We start from the raw sequence: 25246 nt of genomic DNA on the forward strand, positions 1-25246 counted from the left end.
CAATAAAGGCTTACAATAGCAAAATAAAACACTGCCAAAAAAATAAAAGAAAACAATCCATGTCTATGTAGTGTTTAAGTGATGCCCTTTTTCCTTGTGTAAGTGCTTTTTTTTTTGTAGATGTTGTAATATCTGTCTATGTATATGTATATATATATATATATATATATATATGAAGCAAAACAATATAAATTCAAATTAAAGGTGTATTGTGTAACTTTTTCTGGTGGTTCACCTGCTTGTTTTTATGGATATGTCATTGCCCTGCCTGGAATGTTCCACAGTATGACTTAAAACAGCTCTAAACTAAATTTTTTTCCAACACATGTGGTTTCACAGCTCAAAAATATCTAAAAAACCAAACATTCAGTCTGATAGTGGGGTTGTCCCTCCACAGATCTAACCTGTAATTTGATTTGGCTTGGTCTCCATGAAGATAGAAAGGTTTAATGCCATACTGTGAAACATTCTAGACAGAATAAGCGCAGTCAGAGATATCAACCTGTTCCCCCATGAGGCATCAGTGGGGTCAGTTCATCACCACAGAAGCAGTTTATGAGGAGTCCAGCCCATATTACATGATCATTATATCCACAATGTAATGTGTGTATCTGTACAGGCCCATGAACATTTGTGTGATATTGGTCACACATGAGAATGTCTGTGTTTACTAATGTGTAACCAAAATGTCATTTTTCATGAGTTGTGTATATGTTAGTTGTGTGACTGTAGATCAGTGTGTTGTGTGTCACCAGAAAAAGAAGAAATGGAAATTATTTTCATTCAATTTAGAATTTTAACAGCAAACACTGAAAGAGAAAGGAACTGTTATAATTAGTGATTATCTCGAAAACTATTCATACTTTACTATACAAATGCATAGAATTATAAATAGATAATAATATTTCTGAGATTTTGAGACAACTCCCGTTGCTCTGGCTTCATCCTATGTGGAGTTATGACAAAAATGCATATGACCTTGGTTACCTTCAAGTGACCTTGACCGGTTTCAACCTGTAACATCCAGTGTACCCCAGTCATGTGTGTGCCAACTTGTGTGATGATTGGGTGAATATTTTAGGCCGCAGATGGTTCAGAAATTGCCAAAACTGCCGATCCTTTATAATGGCGTGACCTTTTTTTGACCCGTGTGACCTCAAATGACCTCGGAACGTCACCAAACTTTTTTTTGCAGCATCGGGCACGGGGGCTTGACCCAAATTTGATGACAATCGGTCCATAAATGACGGAATAATCGCGGGTGGACACACACACACAGACACACAGGGCGAATACAAAACCTGCTCAACCCTTCGGGGACCAAGTAACAATAATTTTGCCATGGAGACAAGGATTTGATAGACCCTCCACTAGAAAAGGTATATAATGCACCTTTAAATTTGCTAACATGAAGCAAAAATAAAACAGAACAATAAATAAATAAATAAATAAAATAATAATATAACATTTAAATAGAGTTTAAATTAAATGAGCGTACCGGTTACAGAGAGCAGAGTCCACGTGCCGTTCTGCAGCTCATTGGTGGCTGTGTCCAGTGAGAGCACCCTGCACTCATACAGGCCCTGGTCCTCCAAGCGCAGGGGCCCCAGTCTGAGAGCCGTGACCCGAACCAGAGACACTCTCCCTGAAAGACAAGAACCACAACAGAGCGGGTGAGCTGGATGCTAATTCCAACTGTCATTTATAAAGTTAGTTTAGAGGAGAAAACAGCAAAAAACATGGCCTCCAACTAAAATAAATAACACAGTGAGATTTGGAAAACAGAGTAAACATTTTCAAGTGAAGCGAGGACTAGGATGGATGTAGAATTGTAACACATTTGTGAGTGTGCGAGGACTTGTTGTGTGTCAAGATGAAGTAAACAGCAAAGAGGATTTAACATAACAGATTCTTCTCACAAACAATGCACTTCTGCCAATGTATTTTCTTGCAGTTTGTTGAGATTGTAGTTAAAATGAACAAGGAACAGTTCAGAAAATGTTCTAAAAAACATTCTCTTAATGTACAAATAATGTGGAATAATATGTTAATTCTAGAGAAAGTGCACCAGAGTAAAATCACCAGCAGGGGGCATCGTGTTCGGTCATATATAACTATTAAAACGCCTGTCCCTGGTTTCAAAACATGAGTCAGGGACATGTTTTAGTTTGAACTGTTAGCCCCGCCCACTCAGTCCTTTCCGCTGCTGTGATACTGACACAGAAACTACTGTCTGCGATACTGTCATGCAGTTGTTTCCTTATAGTTCACAAATCCCTGCTACTATTTAATATTTTTTTGTCGATACTGAAAATAAACTGTGAGAAAGAATCAAGTGTCTGGGATAGTGTCAGGCACATGTTTCCCACGTGAAACAGATTGGACCATAAACGCATCTATGATTAAATAAAACTGTTGTTCGTAAATCAAGATATGAACATTAACAGGTGCCTTTTTATCCCCCTTCCGACATGCCACTATTTAGGACTTGTTTACACGAGAACGCTTGAGGGTAAAAACGACAAATTATTTTATCAGAAGTGCTTTTCATTTAGAGGGTGATGCCGTTTTGGGGGCTTAAAAATGCAAAAATCTGAAACCACCCTCCCTCCAGATTGGAAAAATTGAATACACTTGGGTCCGGTCAAGTGGTAACGGAGGGAAACAGGGGAAGATTTTTTACATTCAAACAGCTCTTATTCAGAAACTAGAGGGACTATTGAAATAAGTAAAGTATTAGAATGTAGGAAAGAGTTACACTCCAACAGGGTAAAGTTAAACCTGTGATATTCTTTCAAGTTGTTGACAAAAAATTTAAAAACTCATGTCGGTAACGGAGGGAATGAAATATGCAGCACTTTTTGGGCAATAAATACAAACAGTGATAACTAGTGGTTCTCACTTACATATCCTTAACAAACTGGTTTGAATATTTGCTTCATATAGTTTTCTATCATATGGTACAAGATTAGGTTGAAAAATCTCTTACTTTTTGAGTCATGAGATTTTTTATGAAGAAAGGTCATGGTAACGGAGGGAAAAGTAACGGAGGGAAAATTGTGCAAACAAGTAGAAGGTGCAGGATTTTACATAATTTGTCAATTTTTTTCTTCCAAATACTTTAATATTACTTCAAAATGAAAGGAAACTTTCTATAAAATATGTCAGTCCTTCCAAGCAAATTTTTATCATTTTAAATACATAAAAAAAAAAAAAAAATCATGTACCTTCATCAACAGTTCAAAGATGGAATAACACAAGATATGATGAAATACATCCATTTATTTACATGATTTTTGGGTCTTTGAAATTTGGGAAATAATTTTTGTTCCATGTTTCATACATGGTCTGTTTAAAACATATGGAACTTTAGAGCCAAAAATGGTACAGAAAAAAGGTCAACAGTTTCATAAACTAGAGTACATATGTATCTGTTCAATACATTTTTATATCAGATGCATTAACTTAAATTTTTGGCGTTGCTGTTTACTTCTGCTTGACTGGGCCCATTTGTGTGGCCATTGCATTTTCGTCTACACTACCCAAGACGCAAAACCCTGGTCAGATTTGCTCAGGTTGCGTACACTTTTACTTCGCATACATACAGTACACAGAAACAAACATGTCAGATGGCGTGCATACCCGGTCGGATTCCACACTTTGCGTCACTGTATGCATGCAGATTTCCTCCTGAAAACGCTTGTCTAAACGCGGAATAAAAACGCAAAGAAGACGCAATGCCGCTTTTGCTGGCACCATAACTTTTAATTTAAGCAAAGAAACTTGTAATTCGATATATTGTGATTGTCCACGATATGGCTGTGAGAACTTTGCCGATACGATATCACGATATTTCGGTTATTGTTACATCCCTAGCTCAGACCGTCATCATATAAACGTCTAATTGTTGGAGTAGCAGCATAAACATTATTTTCCAACTGTCCCACTACTTTGACTTTTTTTTTTTCATTGTCAGAGTAGCGGCACTTTACTATTTTTTTTTAACATTCCACTTTTCCGACATTAAGAATAGTAATGCAATAGCCTGTAATACTCATTTATCATAAGATGCTCGGGCCGGTGCAAACCACTTGATCAGAGGATACTTCGGCCACATAGGATATTAGACAGTGGGAAGAAGTCATGCATTTTAAAAAAGAGCATAGGCCAACCCTCGGGAAAATAAACGGAGGCTGCAAGGGCCCTCTGTGTGGGTAAACTATTGCAACTTTCAAAAAAGAAAAATTAAGTGTCAGAATAGCGATACTAAAAAAGTGTCGGAAAACCAGCACAAGTAAATAGAGGCATGTTGTAATGAAGGGACGCTCCTGTCTGGCTCCTTGGTTACTATAATACTTGCAGCTGGAATTCCAAATATGAAACTCATCTTATAACTGCAAGCCTCGATGAGCTTTGTTTGACTGAAAGCCTTCTTTTGACAGCGTACGATTAAACATAATGTCATTAAACCACTCAGGATGAATGTTTTTCTTTAATTTTTCTTTATTTTTTTGCAATGAAAATACCTGTAATTAAATAAATATGCAAGATGGAGAAATTAAATGCCACACAATTTCAGTATAACAATAAAGACAGAAGTCGGTGTTTCTGCTTTAACATGTAGCGAAGGAGAATTAGCATTTTTTTCACAGCTCATCCAAGCTGCTTCTTCAGTTCTGGTCAGATGCTGGAGAAGGGAAGAGCTAACTACACTGAAACTACTCTGAAACTAACACACTACTTGTTTACAGTTTCTGTTTGTTAGCTATTCATCTGTACTTAGTGTGGGGACATATTAGCAGAACCATTTAGGCCCATAATGAGTGTAAGAGCCATTTTGAGCTTTTATTTGGTGCTTGTCTGTTTGTCCTCCCTCCACTGTGTGGCAGTATGGTGCTCTCCTTAACATATTTAAGGGCCAAGAAGGCAGCTACAGGTTCTGCTCATTGGGGGGCAAAGTGTTTTTGACTGCATTGTTTGTATGTGGAATATGTGGATGGCATTGATAAACCATTCAGACGATGTGTGCTCTCAGTCAGAGGCACTACATTTTGGAACAGTCTCCCACTATCAATAAGAGAGACTCCAACACTGGACACTTTCAAATCCCACTTGAAACTGTGGCTAAAGGAAAACCAGACTTGTGGACACTTAGTTTAACTGTCACTTATTTTTATAGTTTTTTTCTTTGTTAAATTTGTGGTGTTACCTGCCTAGGGACTACAGATGGAAATTAGAATCCTTGCTATAATCTGGCAATAAATAAATAAAGCACTAAGAGTTGATCTGTGGATTTATATTACAAGTGGGTCAGAACAACTTCAAATCAGTAGCCAGGTGGCCAGTGGCATAGGCTCATTGGGTGCTACAGTGTTTTCACACCTCTGGCCCTGACCTGGCTACCCCTGTTGTTTTGTTTGTTTTAGTTTTGAGGTTGGAGTTGTAAATAGGAGACCGATGATGTGTGAGGCCTCCATTTCTGATCAAGTATGGATTGTCTTTCTTAACAAAAACAGCCTCTTTAACTCCCCTCTCAAACCAATTCTTTTCTCTGTAAAGATAAACACGGTGAGTAAATGTTGACTTTCGCTTTAGTGTCCCCTGTAATGAGCACACGAGCACAGATACAGCTGTGTTTAAAGCCAGCGGGGAATGCGATCCGCGTGTTGCCCGGGCAACGTTCCCCCGGGGCCCGGCACAGCTCCCATCAGCCCGCCAGCTTTTCCAGGCCACAGCCCACAGCCCGTCGCCGCTCTGTGCTGCCTCCACACACTCCTCTGTCCACTGGCCCCGCGGGGAGGACGCATCGCTGGAGCCGATCGGTCAATACAAAGTTCAGCTGGACAAACCTTTAAGTGCCTGTACCTGTCCATCTATCGGAGCAAAATGTGCCTCACCGAAGTACAGATATTGTATAAGCCCACTGTGTGCTGTCTGCGTTTAATTATAAAGCTTTACAATGTCAGAGAATCAGGAAGTGTATACTTATCATGCTAGTTATGAACTCGTGTGATGAATAATTATATGCTTCTCACTTAACTTATACATTCTCGAGTAAGTTTCGACGACTAAACAGTTTCAAATGAACTTAAAGACAATCAAAATCAAGTTCAGCCTCTTTACAGACACGGTATTTAATTTGTTTATCAAAAATAAGACTAAAATAAAAGCATGATTTTTCATTTTAGTTTTGTTTATAGGCTCTATTCACGCTTATGTCGCAAACCAGGAAGACGTTTGGAAACATGCGATGACGACTTCCGGAGTAGTTCCCGACACTGGGCTCACCGACCGACTGTGATAAAACACAGAGGCAGCACTACCATTAGGCAAAAGTAGGCTGCTGGTTAGGGCCCCCAAATCTGGAGGGGCCCCCAACCAATTTGCCCTCAATGCCACTAATGATCGATAACCTGATTCATCAGCCGGTTTCATTTCGAGGAAACCGTCTGACATCGCAGCATGAGGATTCATTCGCTTGATGGTAGGCAGATACTTTTTTATTTAACCAATCACTGCAATTTGGTCGTGACGTATGTAATGCGCCGCTAGCGGGGCTAACTGGTATATTAAGCTTTTCTGAAATTCCGTAGGAAGAAGGACAATAACATCTTTCCCCTTGATAAAATTCACCAAACATTCTCGCTATTCCGACTTTAAGTCGATCTCGGGAATCGTTGCCGACACAGAATCTATGGCAAGATAATCTTGTGGCATTTTTATCTTGCAAGATACTTCTTGGTCCTATTTGAAAAACTAACTTAGTAACAATACTGCCCTCTACAGTGGTGAATATTAGGCATTTTCTTAGGTAGAAATTGTTGTGAAAAGATTTAAACCTGCTTTCATTTCTTTATTCGAATAAATAAATACCATCATGTTTACATGATGTACCTGTACCACTATCACTTGGCGATCTACTGCGCATGTCTTCTGCAGAAAAAGCCGCTGTCCTGCTGCAAGTAGTGAAATATTCAGCCGAAAACAGTAATCGAGCAGCAGAAAGAAAGTTTGGAGTGAGTGAGAAACTTGTGAGGGACTGGTGGAAAGCGGGAATGGAGAACCCAACTTCACGGCAACGGGAAGGGTGCACCATGCAACTTTCCTGGAAGTCACTGGATGGATGGACAAAGTCTGAACTTCAGTGACACCGAAACCATCCTGTCGGGATTCAGAAAGGCCAGAATAATTCTAACTGAAACTGAGTCTGAGCTGAGTTTTTTTCTTTTTCAATGTGCATTTTTTGGCTGGTGCGACTTATACTTTGGAGCAACATATAGTCCGAAAAATACGGTAGATGAAGAAAACTGGAACATTTTCTCATTTTTCCTAGATTTTGTCAGACTTATGACCGTAAACAGAGCCTGCTGGAAGTTGTCATCGCACGTTTCCAAACGTCTTCCTGGTAAAGGTGAATAAAGCCTGTTGGACTTAAATCAGAAAAACACGGGTCTTTACTGTGAGAGGGCTTGCATATCCACAAACCTGACTCTTTGGCCTGGAGGAGATCCTTGTCCTGCTTATTTCCATAGAAATGTTGTTGCTATTCCACAGTCTACACCCATGGAGAATGTTCCGAAGTATGGTTTTAGCTTTCTTTTTAGTATGGAATCATGCGGTTGACTTTCTACCTCCAGAAAGTTACATACTTGAGTTATAAGCATATCCTTTTATTTTCTTTTGTTTTTTTCTAATTGGATTCTCAGGTTTGATATTCAGGGGCACCGCAGCAAATCAGAAAGTCGGGTTCACTTCCTGTCACAAGAGACAATTTGGACACAGTACCATCTTTCACATACAGACTGCACCACTGTTAATTTAATGTAGGTATAGAGAAAATATGAAGCCATTTTATTTTAGTGCTTGTTTTTGTTGTTTTGATTTCCCCCCTCAGAGTACAAAGTCTGCTTTCACAGTCAAAGCTTAATCACTCCAAATATCATTAAATATTTATTCAAAAATTTAATCCTCAATTTGGTGTAACTCTACTGTCCAAAATAATAAGCAAAACAATTTTCGTTTTAAAGAGAGGCTCTGCTCAAGAAAACTGAACGCACAATTGGAGTAAATAACCACCTCGAAATGAAGCTCGTGCCTGAAGCCATTAATTCTCCTCACTCTTCTTTTCACCCAAATTCTGTCTGAATAAATAACCTTGTATTTTGATTTTATTTTTAAAAACAGAAAAAGTTTCACAAAAGAATAGGCTGTGAGAAAGGACTCGATAACCAATGTTCTCGGCAGATGTAACGAACGGAGAGGTAATGATGACTGTTACCTAGCAACCGCAATGTTAACAAGGGCCAGAACCTAATTGAATAAACGAACACTAATAACAATAACAGCGCAATTTTGTAAAAGAGAGGGCATTAACTGCTAACAGATAACAGATTCAGATCACCATGTCACACCCTTTATTGTTTTGAAAATGCTTAATCACCGAAAACATTTTCAATAATGCTAAGTCACTCCCCCTTCAGAGCGTGATCATGTTACAATTGGTATATAACATGATAGAAACTCCAAAAAGTAGATTTGTATGATATCCCCTCTTTAAATTACGGTTTAAACTGCCTCAAAATCCTTACAGGTAAATTGTCCCAAATTTTTAGTGTATTTTTGCACATTTTTTTTCAGGGTAAAGGTGCACTATGTAACATTTTGGTATTTTGAAGGGCTGCCGCTTCGAAATGAGCTCCCATCAGTCTGATTCGACAGTGACTTCTATCAAGTCACACTACACCGTTGAAATAAGATACCTGATGTTTCTCTGTTCTACAGTTATATAGATTCAATAAATCTAACCTCCCAAATTTTACAACATATTTCTTTGGATTAGAGACGTGGGTTTGATGCCGTTTGCACACTGTGATCACACTTTATACCTTTGTTATGTACAATTTCAACACATTTATATGAATATATGAATATGCATAGTTCATTTTGACATATTATGCTATCAAACAGGGCTCCGACTAAAGAGAGCACATATCGACAGGCCAATTTATCTGTCAAATAATGCTCCCACAGTAGCATCACCATTATTTACTCATTTAGATGAATTTGGGTAGAGGTAGCAAATCTTGACAGGTTTGTATCTTCTATCACATTGTTTCCCAAAGACTGGGTCATGGCCCTCAGGTGGGCCACAACAGATTTTTTTTGGGTCACCTTGTCACGATCTGCATATAGGTCTGCAATATACATATACATATGCATATACATATACATTAAGGGTGTAACAATATCCAAGTCTCACAATACGATATCGTCATGGTACGATCCTCACAGTGCGATATTTATTGCAATTTCGTGGAGAAGCTCACAATGTAACAATACCCAAATCTCACGGTACGATATTTATGGCGATATTTTGTAGAGGCTAACAAAACTGTGAACATGCTCCTCTTAAAATGTTAGATAATAGAAATGTTATTTCTATTGTCAAGTATAGTCTACACTGAAATGGAGCAAAGCATCATGGTCTATGTAGTTCCCTCTGTCTTTTTTTTTTTCAGCTATTGCTGCACCATAACTCTTAATTTAAGCAAAGACACGTGTAATTCGGTATGTTGTGATGGTCCATGATATTACTGTGAGAACTTTGCCTAACCAGTTTTCTGTGGGAAACACTGATTACTGTTTTTCATTGTTTAAAACCTTAGTATTAGTAATTGTTCAGAGAGACATGATCCCTCAGTCAACAATAAAATATGCTCATTAATGTTAAATAAAGGTCATAAATGTATTTTGTGATTTACGAATAATGTCTATTGACTTGGATTATGAAGATTTGTGGCTTTTAAAATATGGGTTCCCAGAAAAAAAGTTTGGGAAACACTGTTCTATCAAATAATACATCCACTAGAGTGCGTATATCTCCCCTTTGTGATAGTGGGGACATTGAAGATGGGACAATTCCATGCAATTCAATTTGATTTATAAAGAGCCTTTCTAAACAAAGTTACAACATTTTCTACACGTGGAAATAAAAAAACGATGTAATGAAAATGATAACGATAAAACCAAATATTAAATCCAAACTATTCAATCATCTAACATATGTATTCTGCCACTCAAATCAACGGGTAAGCCAGTTGGACAGGACACGGGCTCTCCAATCAATGCAGCTTTATTCTAACACCTCGCACGCTTTGATTTCTCCAGATTGTTCCTTAGTGAGCGTGTGTGGATTTAGACGTGATTGAGATAATTGAGCAGTATACATCCCTGGATTAGCGGAGCCGTGCACACATTCATAAAGCAGAGGTAAAGACAGCTGAGTGAACACTAGCGTCACGAGTCGTGCGGGGACACGGAGCTAAATAACGCGGCTAACATAGATTATTTGCAATGTGCTTAAACCGCTGATATGTTTACCCATGCAACATAAGAGGCTTTTAAATCAGATTTCAAACACAGAGATGTATCCAGAACGCTACACCAACCATTTTGAGTCTGTTGTACATTTTAAAGGCTCTTATACCTATGTTAGAATGTTGTTACCTCCTCAGAAACAGAAAAGGAGTTTTGTTTAGATATATTTAAGTAACTCTTGATGGTGGATGAAGTATTCAATTTTGTAAAAGTACAGATACAGATGAAAAAAGTTACTCTAGTAAAAGTTGAAATGAAATGAAAAAATCAGTAAAGTTGTTAACGTGTTAGATGCAGTGATATTGATTAAAACAATACAAGTTTGGTCAAGGGGAGGAGTTCAAGTATCTCGGGGTTTTGTTCTCGAGTGAGGGGAGGATTGAGTGTGAGATTGACAGGCGGATCGGTGCAGCGTTGGCAGTGATGTGGTCGATGAATCGGACTGTTGTGGTGAAGAGGGAGCTGAGTCGAAAGGCGAAGCTCTCGATTTACCGTCAATCTATGTTCCTCCCCTCACCTATGGTCATGAGCTCTGGGTAATGACCATAAGGACAAGATCATCGATACAAGTGCTCGAAATGAGTTTCCTCCACAGGGTGGCTGGGCGCTCCTTCAGAGACAGGGTGAGGAGCTAAGTCGAGAGGAGCTAGCTGAGGTGGCTCGGCCATCTGTTCCAGATGCCTACTGGGCGCCTCAGTGGACATGTTCCGGGCATGTCCCACCAGAAGGAGGCCTTGGGGAAGACCCAGGACACATTGGAGGGACTATGACGCTTTGGGGTCCCCTCAGAAGAGCTGGAGGAAGTGTCCGGGGGCAAAGAAGTCTGGGAGTCCCTACTTAGACTGCCGCCCCCCGACCCAGCCCCGTAAGAAAATGGATGGATGGACGTTTGGTCAACAGTGGTCCTTAATTTTCTTATGAATTTTGTGTATTTGCTTGTGTTTGCTCAGAGCTGAAGCCCAGAGTCAAAAGCTTTAGTTAAGTTGTTATGACAAACATGGTAAAAAATACCCCTAAAACTCATGAAATGTACTTCAGTCTAGTTCAAAAATATAGTGGAGTACAGATACCTGCTCTCAGCTAGTGAAGTAAAAGTAAAAAGTGTCCACTATAAAATAAGCCAAAGTAAAGTACAGATACCTACAAATTTTACTTACTAGCTGTACTTCATTACCTTCCACCACTGCTGTATTGCAATGTCACGAAGTGATAGTTTTCAAGTTAACAGCTCCTTTTCTCTTTAGTTCAGTTGAGATTGGCAATTTCAGAGCTGACAGTATCCAAATGACTCTAGTGAAGGTGTATGGAGTTTAAAAACGCAGTGGAGCACTTCCTGTCTTACCACATGAGGGACACAAAAATGGACAGAGTGTTTTCAGTTTGATAGAAGAATTCAGCCTAAATACGCAGGGTTTGTGTGTTAAACATGAAACAAAACACAACTCCAGGTTTGTTTGTGATGAGGAAACATTATAACAGATCAGAAAATTGCATAAAATGGGCCCTTTAAGTAAATGACTTTTGACTACCTGTAATAGGTCCTTTGAAAAGTTGTAATTGCTTTTGAAATAGCAGTACTACCAGCTGTTTTTTAATTTCCATAAAAGTGATTATACGATTGAGTGGACGGCTCATTTAGGATTGCAGTCCGTAAGTCCCTGGAGCAAATTTATTTTAGCAAATTTAGATTTTCAAATTGTACCTCTGGGTCAATTTTAAGGAGCAGAAGGTTAATCTTGATTTTAATTATCAAATTGCAAAGGCTGAAATTACTGGATAATAGTGCGTAGTGTCCTCTACATAAAAATATATAATTCTTTTATGGAAAAAATGTGTAAAACCTGTAGTTTCGAGCTCTACAAACATGTTCTGAAATGCATGGGATTCTGTTGTAATTAGGGGTGTCAAATTATCGCGTTAATTGCGATTAATTAATTACAGTCATATTTAGCTCGTTATGTTTTTTAATCGTATTAATCTCATTTTGAATCTCTAACTTTACTGGTTCTGTATGTGAGTTGCCTTATTATAAAATCTGTTTTTATGTGTTGTTGGGATAACAACACATCGCTCCCGCAAAGAATTGTAATTTTCATTCCCGTTCTCGCCGCATCTGCGATAAACCTGCACACGTCTGATCTCTGAAAACATCGTGACACAAACACAGAACAGACTCACCTTTACCTTCAGCATCCCTCTGTCACTGAGAGAACATCTATATTCCACTGAGTCATGTCCTTTAGTCCCACAGAAGCTGAACCGCATCAGCGCACAAGAGCGTTTTTTTTTTCTTTTTTCTCACTTAGTTTATGCAAATTAGCCATGCGGTTTTTAAGTTTTGTTTCTGTGAGACTTGCACAAATCTACATTAAACACATTATAATGTCAAACGGGCTGATGTGGCTCTAGAGTCGTTATGTTTATATGTTGTAAAGTTGAATTTATTTATGCACATTAGTAACAGTAATAATAATGATGATACTGTGGAATGTAAATGACTGCATCTGTTAAAGTTTGTTAAACAATAAATAACTTTATAAAGTCACTTTTTTTGTTATATATATCAGTCTTTTGATCTGCCACAATAATGTAATAATGAATTTAAATGAAAATACCTCAAGTTGAAGCTTTTCTCAGCAAGTTTTAGGTGAGATTAAAAAGAGATTAATTAGATCAGTTAATTAACAGATCATAATGAATTAATCTCTCAATTTTTTTATCGCCTGACAGCACTAGTTAGTAATATTAGTAATATTAATAGTAATAGTAATATTACATATATTGTAATAGTTTATCTGTTCGTATTTTAGGCAAATGTTAAATAGCCCATAAGACACCATTTTCAGATCTATTTTCACATTGTTTCCCAAAGACTGGGTGGGTTTGTTTCCCTCAGGTGGGTCGCAAGAGATATTTTTGGGTCTCTTTGTCTGAATGTAGGTCAATTGAATGTTGAGAAGAAAAAGAAATGGGCTAGATATAATGTCCAGACAGGCGACTTATGGATCCTTTTATGTCTGGTTAAATTAGTTTTTCATTGTTTAAAACTTGAGTAATACCAATTGTTCAGAGACACGATTACTCAGTCAACAATAAAATATCCTCATTAATGTTAAGTAATGCTCAAATCCACCTTTATTTTATGAGTTATGAATAATGTCTATTGACTTGGGTCGCGAAGGTTTGTGACTTTTAAAACATGGGTCCCCAAAAAATAAGTTTGGGAAAAACTGATCTAACAGACGTGGAGTTGTGTGGGTTTTTTTGTTTTGTTTTCATTAACATGTTTAACACTAAATTCTTTCAAATTCTTCTTACAAATAGAAAACACTCTGTTCCACCTCGTGATGTCATGTGGTGATACAGGAAGCGCTCCACTTTGTTTTTATTCCATATCCTTTCACTAGAATCATTTGGATGACTTCAGCCTTGGAATTCACAATCTCTATTAAACAAAAAATAAACTGTAGCTTTTAACATGAAAACTACCACTACATGACATCACAAGGTGGAACAGATCACTTTATTCATTCATTAGAGACTAATAATGTAGGTTTACTCAAATATGTGTGGATGAAACAAAACACAACTCCAGGTCTGTTTTTGATGATGTGACACTATGGTTTAAAGCTTACAAGAGTCCGTTTTGTATAATACGACCTTTAACGTACATTTTTTTTTTTCACTTGAATTCACTTTAATCATGTTTCACAAATGTAATACTTTATATATTTTTATATGTATATTTTTTTCATGAAGTCCCCAAATGACAGTGATTTTCCTCCATAGAATAATCAAGGTGGCCTAATGTTCTGTAATTTGAACACAAATCTACTGTGCGTTTGTATGACTCTGGGATTTCAAATTTCAAACTCTCACACGATCACGGCTAACGGCTAACGGCTAACAGTCGCTTGTGAAACCTCATCCCGACGCTCCACTGTTCCAGAAACTGTAGCCAAACAGTGACGTCAACGCAACAGGCTCCAAACTAACGTGACAAACTAGGTCCAACTCGTCTGACATGATTTCATTAAAAAGGGAGGACCGTCACCTGCTTGTATCTATGGATATTTTCATTGTCCAGCCTGGAATGTTCCACAGTGTGACATTTAACTGCTCTGCCTTACATTTATTCAATTACAGGTGGTTTTATAGCTCAAAAATACCTAGAAAAACAGGCGTTCGATCTGACCTGTAACTTGGTCTAGTTTCCACGAAGATAGAAAGAAGATAGAAAGATTTAATACAATACTGTCAAAAACATTTCAGACAAAGCAAGACAATGACATATGGTATATTTCCATGTTTTTCTAATTCTGACTTGGTTTGGTGTGGTCAGTATTTATCAGTTTTACGTCAGTTAAGTGGTAGTTATGTTGAAGAAAAGTACAAAAATACAGAAAGTAGTGCTGAGTTCTAAAACTGAATCCCAAAAACCAAAGTGCAGAGGCAATTTACACACAAGGAAGGCATTTATTTAAGGCTTCAAAATATATTGTGCAGTTTTGATGTTTTAGAGCAGGGGTGTCAAACTCATTTTGGTCCGGGGGCCGAATCCAACCTATTTTGATCCCAAAGGGGCCGGATCAGAAAACTCATGTCATATAAACCCCAAAAACAGCAATAAGTTCAAATATTTGTACAGAGAAACACAAATCTATTACAGAAATCTTTTTTAATTGATGAACTCTTTCTTTTACAAAATATTATAATATTATGAACAACCTGAAACTTTAAGAAAAATGCAATTTTAACACAATGTTTTAACATGAACTTATAAGTCAATTTTTTCTTGGAAAATCTTGCACTCTGCTCCACTTTTCTCATGTTGGACATTTTGCTGATGAAGGTGTCACAGTCAACAGTCAAAACAATCGTCCTTTAAGAGCGTTTGGAAAGAGACAAGTCTTCATTTGTGCTGCTCTGGTGGGAGGGGCCACGTACAGAGACGCTGGAGACACTGTTATGCTCACCAACGCAGAAAATTACCAATATTTTAATAGAAAATATAATTAAAATATTTTAGTAGAAAATCAGCCGAGGGCCACATTAAAGGTCTTGGAGGGCCGGATCCGGCCCCCGGGCCTTATGTTTGACACCTGTGCTTTAGAGGTTTATACCCATGTTAACACTGTAGTTGCAAACAGTTTTGGAATTAGCTCTATGCATGTCACACATAGACTGTATAAAGAAGTGGACTAAGTGAGTGTGATATCACCCATAGTGTTCAGCACCACTCAAATGAAGCTCGCGATGCTAACGGTTAGAGGAGCGAAATTGGAGCCAGGCTCTATATTAGGAATAAGATTATTTTGAGGGACAAAATAGCGAAAAAACAAAACAAAACCTTGAATCATGTAGAGTGGGTTAATATGAACATTTTAAGACCAAAATGACGAGGCTCACAACAGTGGTTACAGAGAGAGGAGTAGGGTTGGGCAGTAATACAGTATTACAGTATCCCGCGGTATCAAAAAGTAGCAACAGTATCAGTTTCATTACCGTCATTAAAAAATCTGCAGCGCATAAAGACCTAATATAATATTATCATTTATTGATACCTACATTTGTTTACTCAGCACAAATTGATGTATGGTTGTATTTTTAATTTAATGCTATCACCATTTAAAACTAATAGTGTCTATAATGTGAGGAGATAACATTTGATTAGTTTCATTCTGTTGTCACGTAACAGCTCATAAGGGAGACCAAGACAATATGCCCCCCCCAAAAAAACAAATACTAGTACTTCTGCAATATGGCAGTATTTTGGCTTCAGGCGCACATTTGTTTACATTTTATAAAGACGAAACATAAAACCACATGGTTCATTTGCATAAACTATAAAGCGCTGTTCGCTCCTTGTGCGCTGATGTGGTTCAGCTTCTGTCGGACTAAAGGACACGACCCAGTGGATTATGAGTGTTCTTTCTGTGACAGAGGATGTGCTGCTGATGGTGAGTCTGTTCTGTGTGTGTGTGTCACGTTGGAGATGGTTCATGTGAAACTTTTAAGAGATTATAAGTCTGTAGGTTATACGCATAGACTGTACAGAGGTGCAGTTTTGTAGTTTACCGTATACCCCAGTAAAATCCTGAGAAGGTTTAACAGTATCAAAATTTGGATACTGCCCAACCCTAGAGAGGAGCGACAATATTTCGATGTTTGCACGTGAACTTCCTATTTGGATTGAGGAAAGCTACGTCCATTTATATATACAGTTTATGGTGTCAAATGTACTAACTTTGCCCCTTTATTGGTTAATATCGTAAAAGCTATAGGTACTTTATGTTTGATGTTTATGTCAACAAAACACAGCACTATATTCATTCGTAGGGTTGTCAAAAGTATCGAAAATCAGATACTAATCGATTATAAAACTAGTATCAAAACTAGATACTCATTTGAGCAAGTATCAATACTTTAGAATGATCTTGGGCTGTATCAGAACAAGTATAAAAGCACATATGAACCAGTATGGAACCTACCTGGACCACAGAGGGATTACACACATATAAGACCACATGGGAATAGAAAAGAAAGTACTACGATTTAATGTTCAAAATCAAATTCTATTGTCTAAAGAGTGTTTTAATCCCTTAGTATCAAATCAAGTTTGAAATGTAACCGCTGGCATTCCCAATACTTCCATCTTTTGTCCGTTATTATCCCTTCTTCCCATTGTCACGAGAGAACTATACTTGCTACCATTTCAAAGCAAAAATGTTTTCTTTCTTGTGGAATACTATGCTTTGGCTTTACTGCCGAGTGGAGCTTTTCATCGGGGTGAATGGGATCCGGTTTCGCTGTCACCTGAGAACGAACGGCAATGAAGGCGAGAGGGTGAGGGCCCCGGGGGGTAGTGTAGTGGGCGGGGCCTGGAAGAAACGCACTGACAGATAATGCTCGGGTCCATTGTGCGGAGTCAGAGTGCAGTATCGATATGGGCGTGTGTGTTTGGATGGCGCTTTGTGTAGTTAGCTTGTGGCCTGCGTTGGAATGAAGTGATGGATGAAGATGGTGGGGGCGTGGAGGTGCAGGCAGCGGAGTACCAGACCGGAGAGTCTCTTATAGATTTCCACGGGAGGGGTTAAGTATTGAAGTGGCGTAGTACTCAGTTAAAGCTGAATTATAGTTCTGCGTCGGCTCAGCGCACACTGCCGCCGTCGCCTTGTCGCCGTCGTTTTTGATTCATGGATCTGCGTCGAGGTCTATTTGCCGTGAAGTAATTCATCGCCACAACGCTAGGAGGCTAGCATTGCGTTCATGCATACAAAAATGAAGCACCAGAAATGTCTTTAGAGAGGGTGTAGAGAGGACCAATCACAGCCCTTATTATCTGCGCCGTTTTCCCGTGCTGTCTGCATTGGTTTGATGCGTAGTTACAAAATTTCAATTTGGTTCTACGGAGGGGGCTGGTCAAGACGATTTGAGGCACAACCATAAATTAGGCTTTACATTTACTTACATTTAAGTAAGTTTTTAGTACATTTAAAGGGTGCTCCAGCAGGAGTTCGAGGTGCTGATAGCCGAAATAAAAGCTGATATATTTAGTCATGTAAAAATTCACTATAAATCTTCAAATGATTATAAAACTGAATTTCTGAATTTCATTATACTATTGTACAATGACAATAAAGGCTTTCTATTCTATTCTATTCTTAAGTTTGATTTTATTGGGTTTTAAATTGGGTTTGTTTAGGCTACATTTATTGTTATTCTGCCTCTTTACGTCATATTTAAAAACAGTAGGTCGGCCTAATGGCATTTTTGCATGACATTATAGTCTGTAAAGCAAGAAAGTAAACTAACGATATTAGTCTTTAGCGGTAAATACGTGTGCGCCATGGTAATTCATTATATGTGTAAATGTCGACCATTCACACCTCTATTCACAGCTCATTTACATGTCAATGCAGGTCCAAAAACATATCTACAGCCACTATAGTCACTTTACACTAGGCAATTGTAAGAAAACAGGCTGTTTCTGTGCGGGACCTACAGCAGCTAAACAATGAGAAAGAAACAAAAGTAGCTTCAAAACCAACACATTTGCAACACTCACCGCACACACAGGCTCCTCAGGTCTTCACTAATAAGTGTCCTTTCAGTCCTGACTCAAAAAGATTGTCCATAAAAAGAATATAATGCAGCATGTTGACAGCAGCTGTGTGTGTAAACGAGCATGTGAGTGACCATGACTCTGGTGGTGCGTTCAGGGGCAGTACAGTATGACAGACACAGACAAATGACTCCACAGATAAATACTGATGCGGAGGCACATATTAGGACATTTATCTGTCTGTAAATTGGATTAAATGGACATAATGTAGAGAGTCTAAGCTTTTTAATGAGGTATAACATGCCCATGTGGACTATCGACCCAGATCGACAAGATTTAGGCCAATAGCCGATATGTCTCCAAGTGAACATATCAGCCAATAATATCAATGAACCGATATATCGTTTGGGCCCGAGTCCATATTATGCTATTTTTGGATCTATGTTCTCAAATTTCCTCATCACACACATACCTAGAGTTGTGTTTTGTTTCATTCACGCATGTTTACTACACAAATTTTGCATATTTCAGAATGAGTTCTTCTCGCAAACAAAAAACTGTTCCATTTTGTGATGTCATGTGGTAATACAGGAAGTGCTCCACTGTGTTTTTAAACTCCATACACCTTCATTAGATTGATTTGGATCATTTCAGCTCCGGAATTGCCAATCTCTACTAAAATGGTAAAAGGTAGCTATTAACTACCATTGACATGACATCACAAGGTGGAACAGAACATTTTGAGATTTAGAGATGTAGACAGAGTATTAATAAAGAGTTATAAATGAAACAAAACACAACTCCAGATGTGTTTTTGAGGAGGTAACAACATTATAACATGGCTTAAAGCTCCCAAAGTCAAGTTTGCGTAGTATAGAACCTTTAATATTTACAGACATTACACTTTTATATAAGACAAAATAAAAATTATGATTTCTTTTCAATTGTCACGAATGAAATATGATGTTAAACTAATAGAAACACCTAATATTCCAGAACATGTTCATAGAGGTCTGAAGTACAGGGTTAGCAGGTTCATGGCAAGTTAATTTATTCTCAGCAGAGAACCTTACGGTATCATATAATTGCAGAAGTGTTGAAGATCACTAACTGAAACATATGTTGAAGCAGGCACATTAACAGATACCATCATGAGTGACATGTGTGTACTGCCATGTACACCTCCTCTGGGTTTTTTTTTTAAGTCCATACACTAATCAAACCCCAAACTTAATCATTTTAAGGGAAATTGCCTACATGAAGATTCAAATTTGAAGTTAGCTGTTATTGTTTTGAGCTTGCTTATGGTTGTGCCACCACTGCGATGTGATTGACTCATGCCAGACATACAGTACACTGTGCGATATTTTCGATGGTTTTACTCAGCTCCAGCTCAAACTGTACAACCAAATCGTAGGGTTTAAAAGTTCACAGCTCACACTATACAATCCGACGCTCAGTGCAAAACCCTCACAAGGGGCGACTGGATTTCAAACAGGTTTGATATTCTTGCAAACTAAGATTGCTGATCGAGAGCTGATCATGAGGTATTAATCTCAGCAATCTTCTCGTTGCCCCATGTATACTAACCGAAGCATGACACACGATTAAGTTAGCCCGATCCCAAAAAAAGTTGCACAAGTGAAAAATTGGCTCAAAAAGGGCCAAAAATGAGACAGTGTATGCCCAATTTAGCCCAGATACCACTCCACCCAGTTTAATGTCACTAACAATATGACACAAAATTATAACAACAACAAAATAAATAGCCACAAACATATATTAGTCACCAAAACTCTGAATAACTATAACTTAAAGGATGGGTATGTTTTGGACTGGGAAAAAAAAAAAAATGCAAAGTTTCAGTTGTCATCCATGCATGTTTGAGTATTTTAGAGATTCTTATTCAAACCCTCTTTATCGTTAATAATTACACTTGTAATGTGCTTTACATGCTCGACCAAGCCCGCTCACTGCTACACTGTTGTCATTATTCATTCTGTCAGTGATGGTAAGATACTACTGTAGCCACAGCTGCCCTGGGACAGACTGACAGGAGTGTGGCTGCTAATCTGCCCCATCCAACCAACAACATCGATCCTCAGACTTTCATTTTGCTGTAAGATTCTGTCCAATGCTCCGCCCACAAGTCAACATTACCCATGCTCCCACACGACAATTCTCCATAAATGCACAAAAACATGATACAAAACTGTACACAAGAACTTCACAAACCTGATGTGATGTGCAGTAGAGTCATTAGCGGGATGCACTCTGATTGTGTTGTGATAGCGCAAATATAATATATTAAAAAAAAAGTAACATGGTGATCTAAATATATTGTGTTAGCAGTTTATCCGCCAGGGAAGACAAATGTGTCTGAAAGCCTTAAAACTTAAAATCTCTGGTGCCTCCCTTGGGCCGCCCTCAAAAAAGCGTCTACTTACTGGCCAAGAACAAAAAGTAATGGTTTAAAAAGCACCAAATTACAAACCAGCTGAGCCAGTGAAAAAAGAACCTTGCCAAAACTAAAAATAATGAGTAGCGGAAGAGCGCATCTTCTTCTCACTACAAGTTTCTGAATGATGTCGCATATGAATAATGAATCAGGAAGTGAGTGCATATTTGGCTTTTGTTTCTTGTTGCCTCATTTTAGATCCCCACAGTCACTCTTGTCTTTTTAAAGGTCCTATATTATACAGAATTAACTCTTGTGAGCTTTTAGCCATGTTATAATGTTGTTGCCTCATCAAAAACAGACCTGGGGTTGTGTTTTGTTTCATTCACACACATCTGAGTAACCTTTTATTATTACTTCAAAGCTCAAAATGCTCTGTTCCTCCTTGTGATGTCATGTTCAATTTTATGCTCCTTCGGCATGGAACTTTTTACAAAATGATTTGAAGTTAAAGGAGCTGGTCTCCTTAGACTCTTTTAAACAGATTTTTAAAAAAAACAGAGATCTGGAATCCTCTGGATGTAATTGTGTTTAACTATCTTTGAAATTGTGTTGATTGTTCTGTTTTACGAAATGTATTGTATGTATGTTTTTATATGTTTTGAAACTGTTTTGTGGCCTCTTGGCCAGGACACTCTTGAAAAAGAGATGTTTAATCTCAATGAGACTTTTTCCTGGTTAAATAAAGGTTAAATAAAAATGAATCTGTAGTAGTTAACAGCCACCTTTTACCTTTTTTAGTAGAGATTGGAAATTCCCGGGCTGAAATCACCCAATGAAGGTGAAAAAAGCACTTCCTGTATTACCATATGACATCATAAGGTGGAACTGATTGTTTTGTGTTTGAGAGAAGAACTCATAGTACATGTGCAGGTTTTAAGTCATGTTGTGTTTGGCAAATGTAAGGACTGTACAATATATTAGTTTGTACAGTTATCAAATCAAAAAGACTGAAATTATTTGGATAACAGGATGTCCTCAGCAAAAAAAGAAAATATCCTAAAACTCTAGGTTATAAGTTCAAGGTCTGTTTTTCACATCATGTTTGTAGAGGTCTAAACTACACGCTCAACAAGAGTTCTTAGAAACAGTTATTGGATGTAGTGCAATGAGGTTCATTTGGTCTTCCGATATTTTATGTTATTAGGTTCTTTTTTCAGACTAAGAGTTTGTTGTTCCTCAGTTACCTTACGCATTCTGGGCATCCTAATCACACGATGAGTTTATAAGCACTTTTCACAACTCAACCCAAGCCATCACGGTAATCCTAACAACTAGCATGCTACCAGTGCACTTCCTGATTACTCCAGATTAGCTCTCTAAAGACACATTTTGCTTAACTACGCGGAACGGATTCAGGGCCTTTAACGCTCTTCTACGTTATAAATATATATCGCAAATATGATCTCAACGTTTGTCCGGAAATCGCAAATAGAAATTGCACAACCCCGGTAAAATCCTTTAAGCGCGGACTTTTACTGAATCTGTATCCGCTCCTGATTTGTTTTGTTTGCATGCTGATGACTCATTTAAGACATGCCCAACCTGAGAAACAAGAGCCAGGGCGGGGTGCGGAGCAGAGCAGCCAGTTCACCTCACATTCAAATCGCCTGCATTTTTTCAACGGAAGCACTTGTGGTTTTACTATAATCCTGGAGTATCGTGTTTCTATTCTATTTGGGATTTAAGGGAGAATGCGTTACAGACAGGGCGAGCACAAAGTGAATCCATGGCAAACACTTGTAACAGCGTTTGGGGCTAAAATGAAGGACGGGGTTTGACACCGGAGACGACGGGTCAGTTTACATGGACTTCCTCAATGGCCCAATGAGGTTAAGTCAATGGGCTTTTTAACTGATGGGTCAGAGAGGGAACAAAAGTGAGCATGCAGTCAAAGGAAAACAAGAATTTATTTTGTATTTTACCTTTAGCAGATGGTAAAGGAGCACTATGTAACCTTTCTGTCACCTGACCAGCCGCCGCATTTTTCAGGCTATAAGTCGCACTTTTTTCATGGTTTGGGTGGTTCTGCGACTTATACTCAGGTGCGACTTCTATATTAAAATGTCTGCTGTATTACTCCTGTACCACTGTCACTTCACACTCTACTGCACATGTCTCCTGCAAAAAAAAGCCGCTGTGCTTTCTGGTATCATGTCAGTGTCTTGTAGGATTTCAGCAGATGACTACTGAAGTTGTCATTTATGCACTTACCTGTATTTAACTCATATGGGTCGTGAAGTCGTATCCCACTCACTAATGGGCCCGGTCAAGCGGTAACAGAGGGAAACAGTTAAACCTGCAATTTTCTTTCAAGTTGCTGACAAAAAATTTTAAAACTCATGTCGGTAACGGAGGGAATGAAATATGCAGCACTTTTTGGGCAATAAATCCAAACAGTGATAACTCTTGGTTCTCACTTACATATCCTTAACAAACTGGTTTGAATATTTGCTTCATATAGTTTTCTACCATATGGTACAAGATTAGGTTGAAAAACCTCTTACTTTTTGAGTCATAAGATTTTTTATTAAGAAAGGTCATGGTAACGGAGGGAAAAGTAACGGAGGGAAAATTCTGCAAACAAGTAGAAGGTGCATGATTTTGCATAATTTGTCGCTTTTTTCTTCCGAATACTTTAATATTACTTCAAAATGAAAGGAAACTATTTCTATAAAATATGTCAGTCCTTCCAAGCAAATTTTTATCATTTTAAATAATTTTTTTTGGAAAAATCATGTACCTTCATCAACAGTTCCAAGATCGACTAACATAAGATATGATGAAATACATCCATTTATTTGACATGATTTGCAGGTCTTTGAAATTTGGGAAATAATTTTTGTTCCATGTTTCATACATGGTCTGTTTAAAACGTATGGAACTTTAGAACCAAAAACGGTACAGAAAAAAGGTCAACAGTTTCATAAACTAGAGTACATATGTATCTGTTCAATACATTTTTATATCAGATGCATTAACTTGAATATTTGGCCTTGCTGTTTACTTCTGCTTGACCGGGCCCAAATGTTCATTTAGCATCATAACTTATTTTATCACACAGAGATAAACTGCTAAGCATATATTGCAGATTACAAGCTCCAAGAAGTGAATTATGCAGCCGAAAATGGTAATTGAGCAGCAGAAAAAATGTTTGGAATGAGCGAGAAACATGTGAGGGACTGGCAAAAAGCAGAGGACACTCAAAATGCAATGAAGAAAACAAAAATGCTAAGTTGGCAGAGTTGCTCAGAAATGACAGAGGATAAAGAATTCAGCAGATTTAATGACTTGGAGTGAGATGGAGAGTTTGGTGAACTTGTTCTGTTCTGTTTTTGATGCTATAGTTTATCTGAAGAACTCTTAATTTTACATTAACATACCAGACGCCTGTTCAGTCTGTTGTTCTCTGTTCTATTGTTATTACTATAACTTGCCTTTGAAGATGAAATGTTGGTTCCTGGTCTCAGAATGTATAAAATAAATTTCCCCCCAAAAATGCAACTTGTAGTCCAGTGCGACTTATATATGATTTTTCTTCTTCATTAAGCATTTTTTGGCCAATACGGCTGATACAGCTGATACTCCTGAGCGACTTATAGTTCGGAAAATACCATATATTCAAATACAGAAGGGACTGAAACTGGACAATAGAGCATCAAAAATCTCTGGCCAAACTTGAGGTGATCTAACTACAGATACTAATTTGTTGCACGTGACTCTCAAACATTGAAGACATCAATTGAAAAGTCTGTTAAGATTCAGAACAAAATATATATTAATATATTTATAGTAATAGTTTGGTGTGTCGACTGTTGATTCTGGGAAAATCCACGCTGTTTTTTGCTCCTTTATGTTGTTTTTCTCTTTTTTTTACACGTAAGCCGCAGTGTTGGCTTTTGTTTTGTCTCTCTGACTGGTTAATCCGCCTGTCGGTCACGCCCTTCTGAAATCAGGGAGACAGGATACGGCTCCAGATCCACTCGTCTTTATAAAGTTTTATCAAAGCGTGAAGTAGGTTGATTTGTGTAAAACGTTCAAAGTCCATAAGTCAACAATGCACTGATTCTCTGGGAGGTTTTGAAACAACTTTGCGTAGATTTTATTAGACTTTATATTCATATTTTGAAAGTTGCGAAAAGTGCTGATTTTTATGTATAATAAATGTTCCTGTTCTTTACGCTCTTCTATGTGGAACGCTCGTTCATTTCCAGCCTCTGCACCTCTGTTTATCAGTTGCCGCGGTGACCTACATCGCGCTGCGCCTGTACACATCACACAGAAAGCGAGGGGTCAAAGGTCGTCTTTTGGAAGCGCGTTAATCCCCAGAGCTTTCGGCTGCGTGG

At 38.1% G+C, this 25246-nt stretch overlaps 1 protein-coding gene across 1 annotated transcript in view; it reads right to left on the reverse strand.

The window, feature by feature from the left end:
• The window catches only part of igsf9a (immunoglobulin superfamily, member 9a), a 242568-nt gene that overhangs the window by 137808 nt on the left and 79514 nt on the right, over window positions 1-25246 (reverse strand). The window contains exon 4 of the mRNA XM_020919260.2: window positions 1499-1645. Within this exon, the coding sequence (XP_020774919.2) occupies window positions 1499-1645 (147 nt within the window). The remainder of the gene's footprint in view (window positions 1-1498; window positions 1646-25246) is intronic.

This window comes from Boleophthalmus pectinirostris, unplaced genomic scaffold, assembly GCF_026225935.1.
Source record: "Boleophthalmus pectinirostris isolate CB_2022bp ecotype Guang Dong unplaced genomic scaffold, ASM2622593v1 HiC_scaffold_18, whole genome shotgun sequence".
Lineage (NCBI taxonomy): Eukaryota > Metazoa > Chordata > Actinopteri > Gobiiformes > Gobiidae > Boleophthalmus > Boleophthalmus pectinirostris.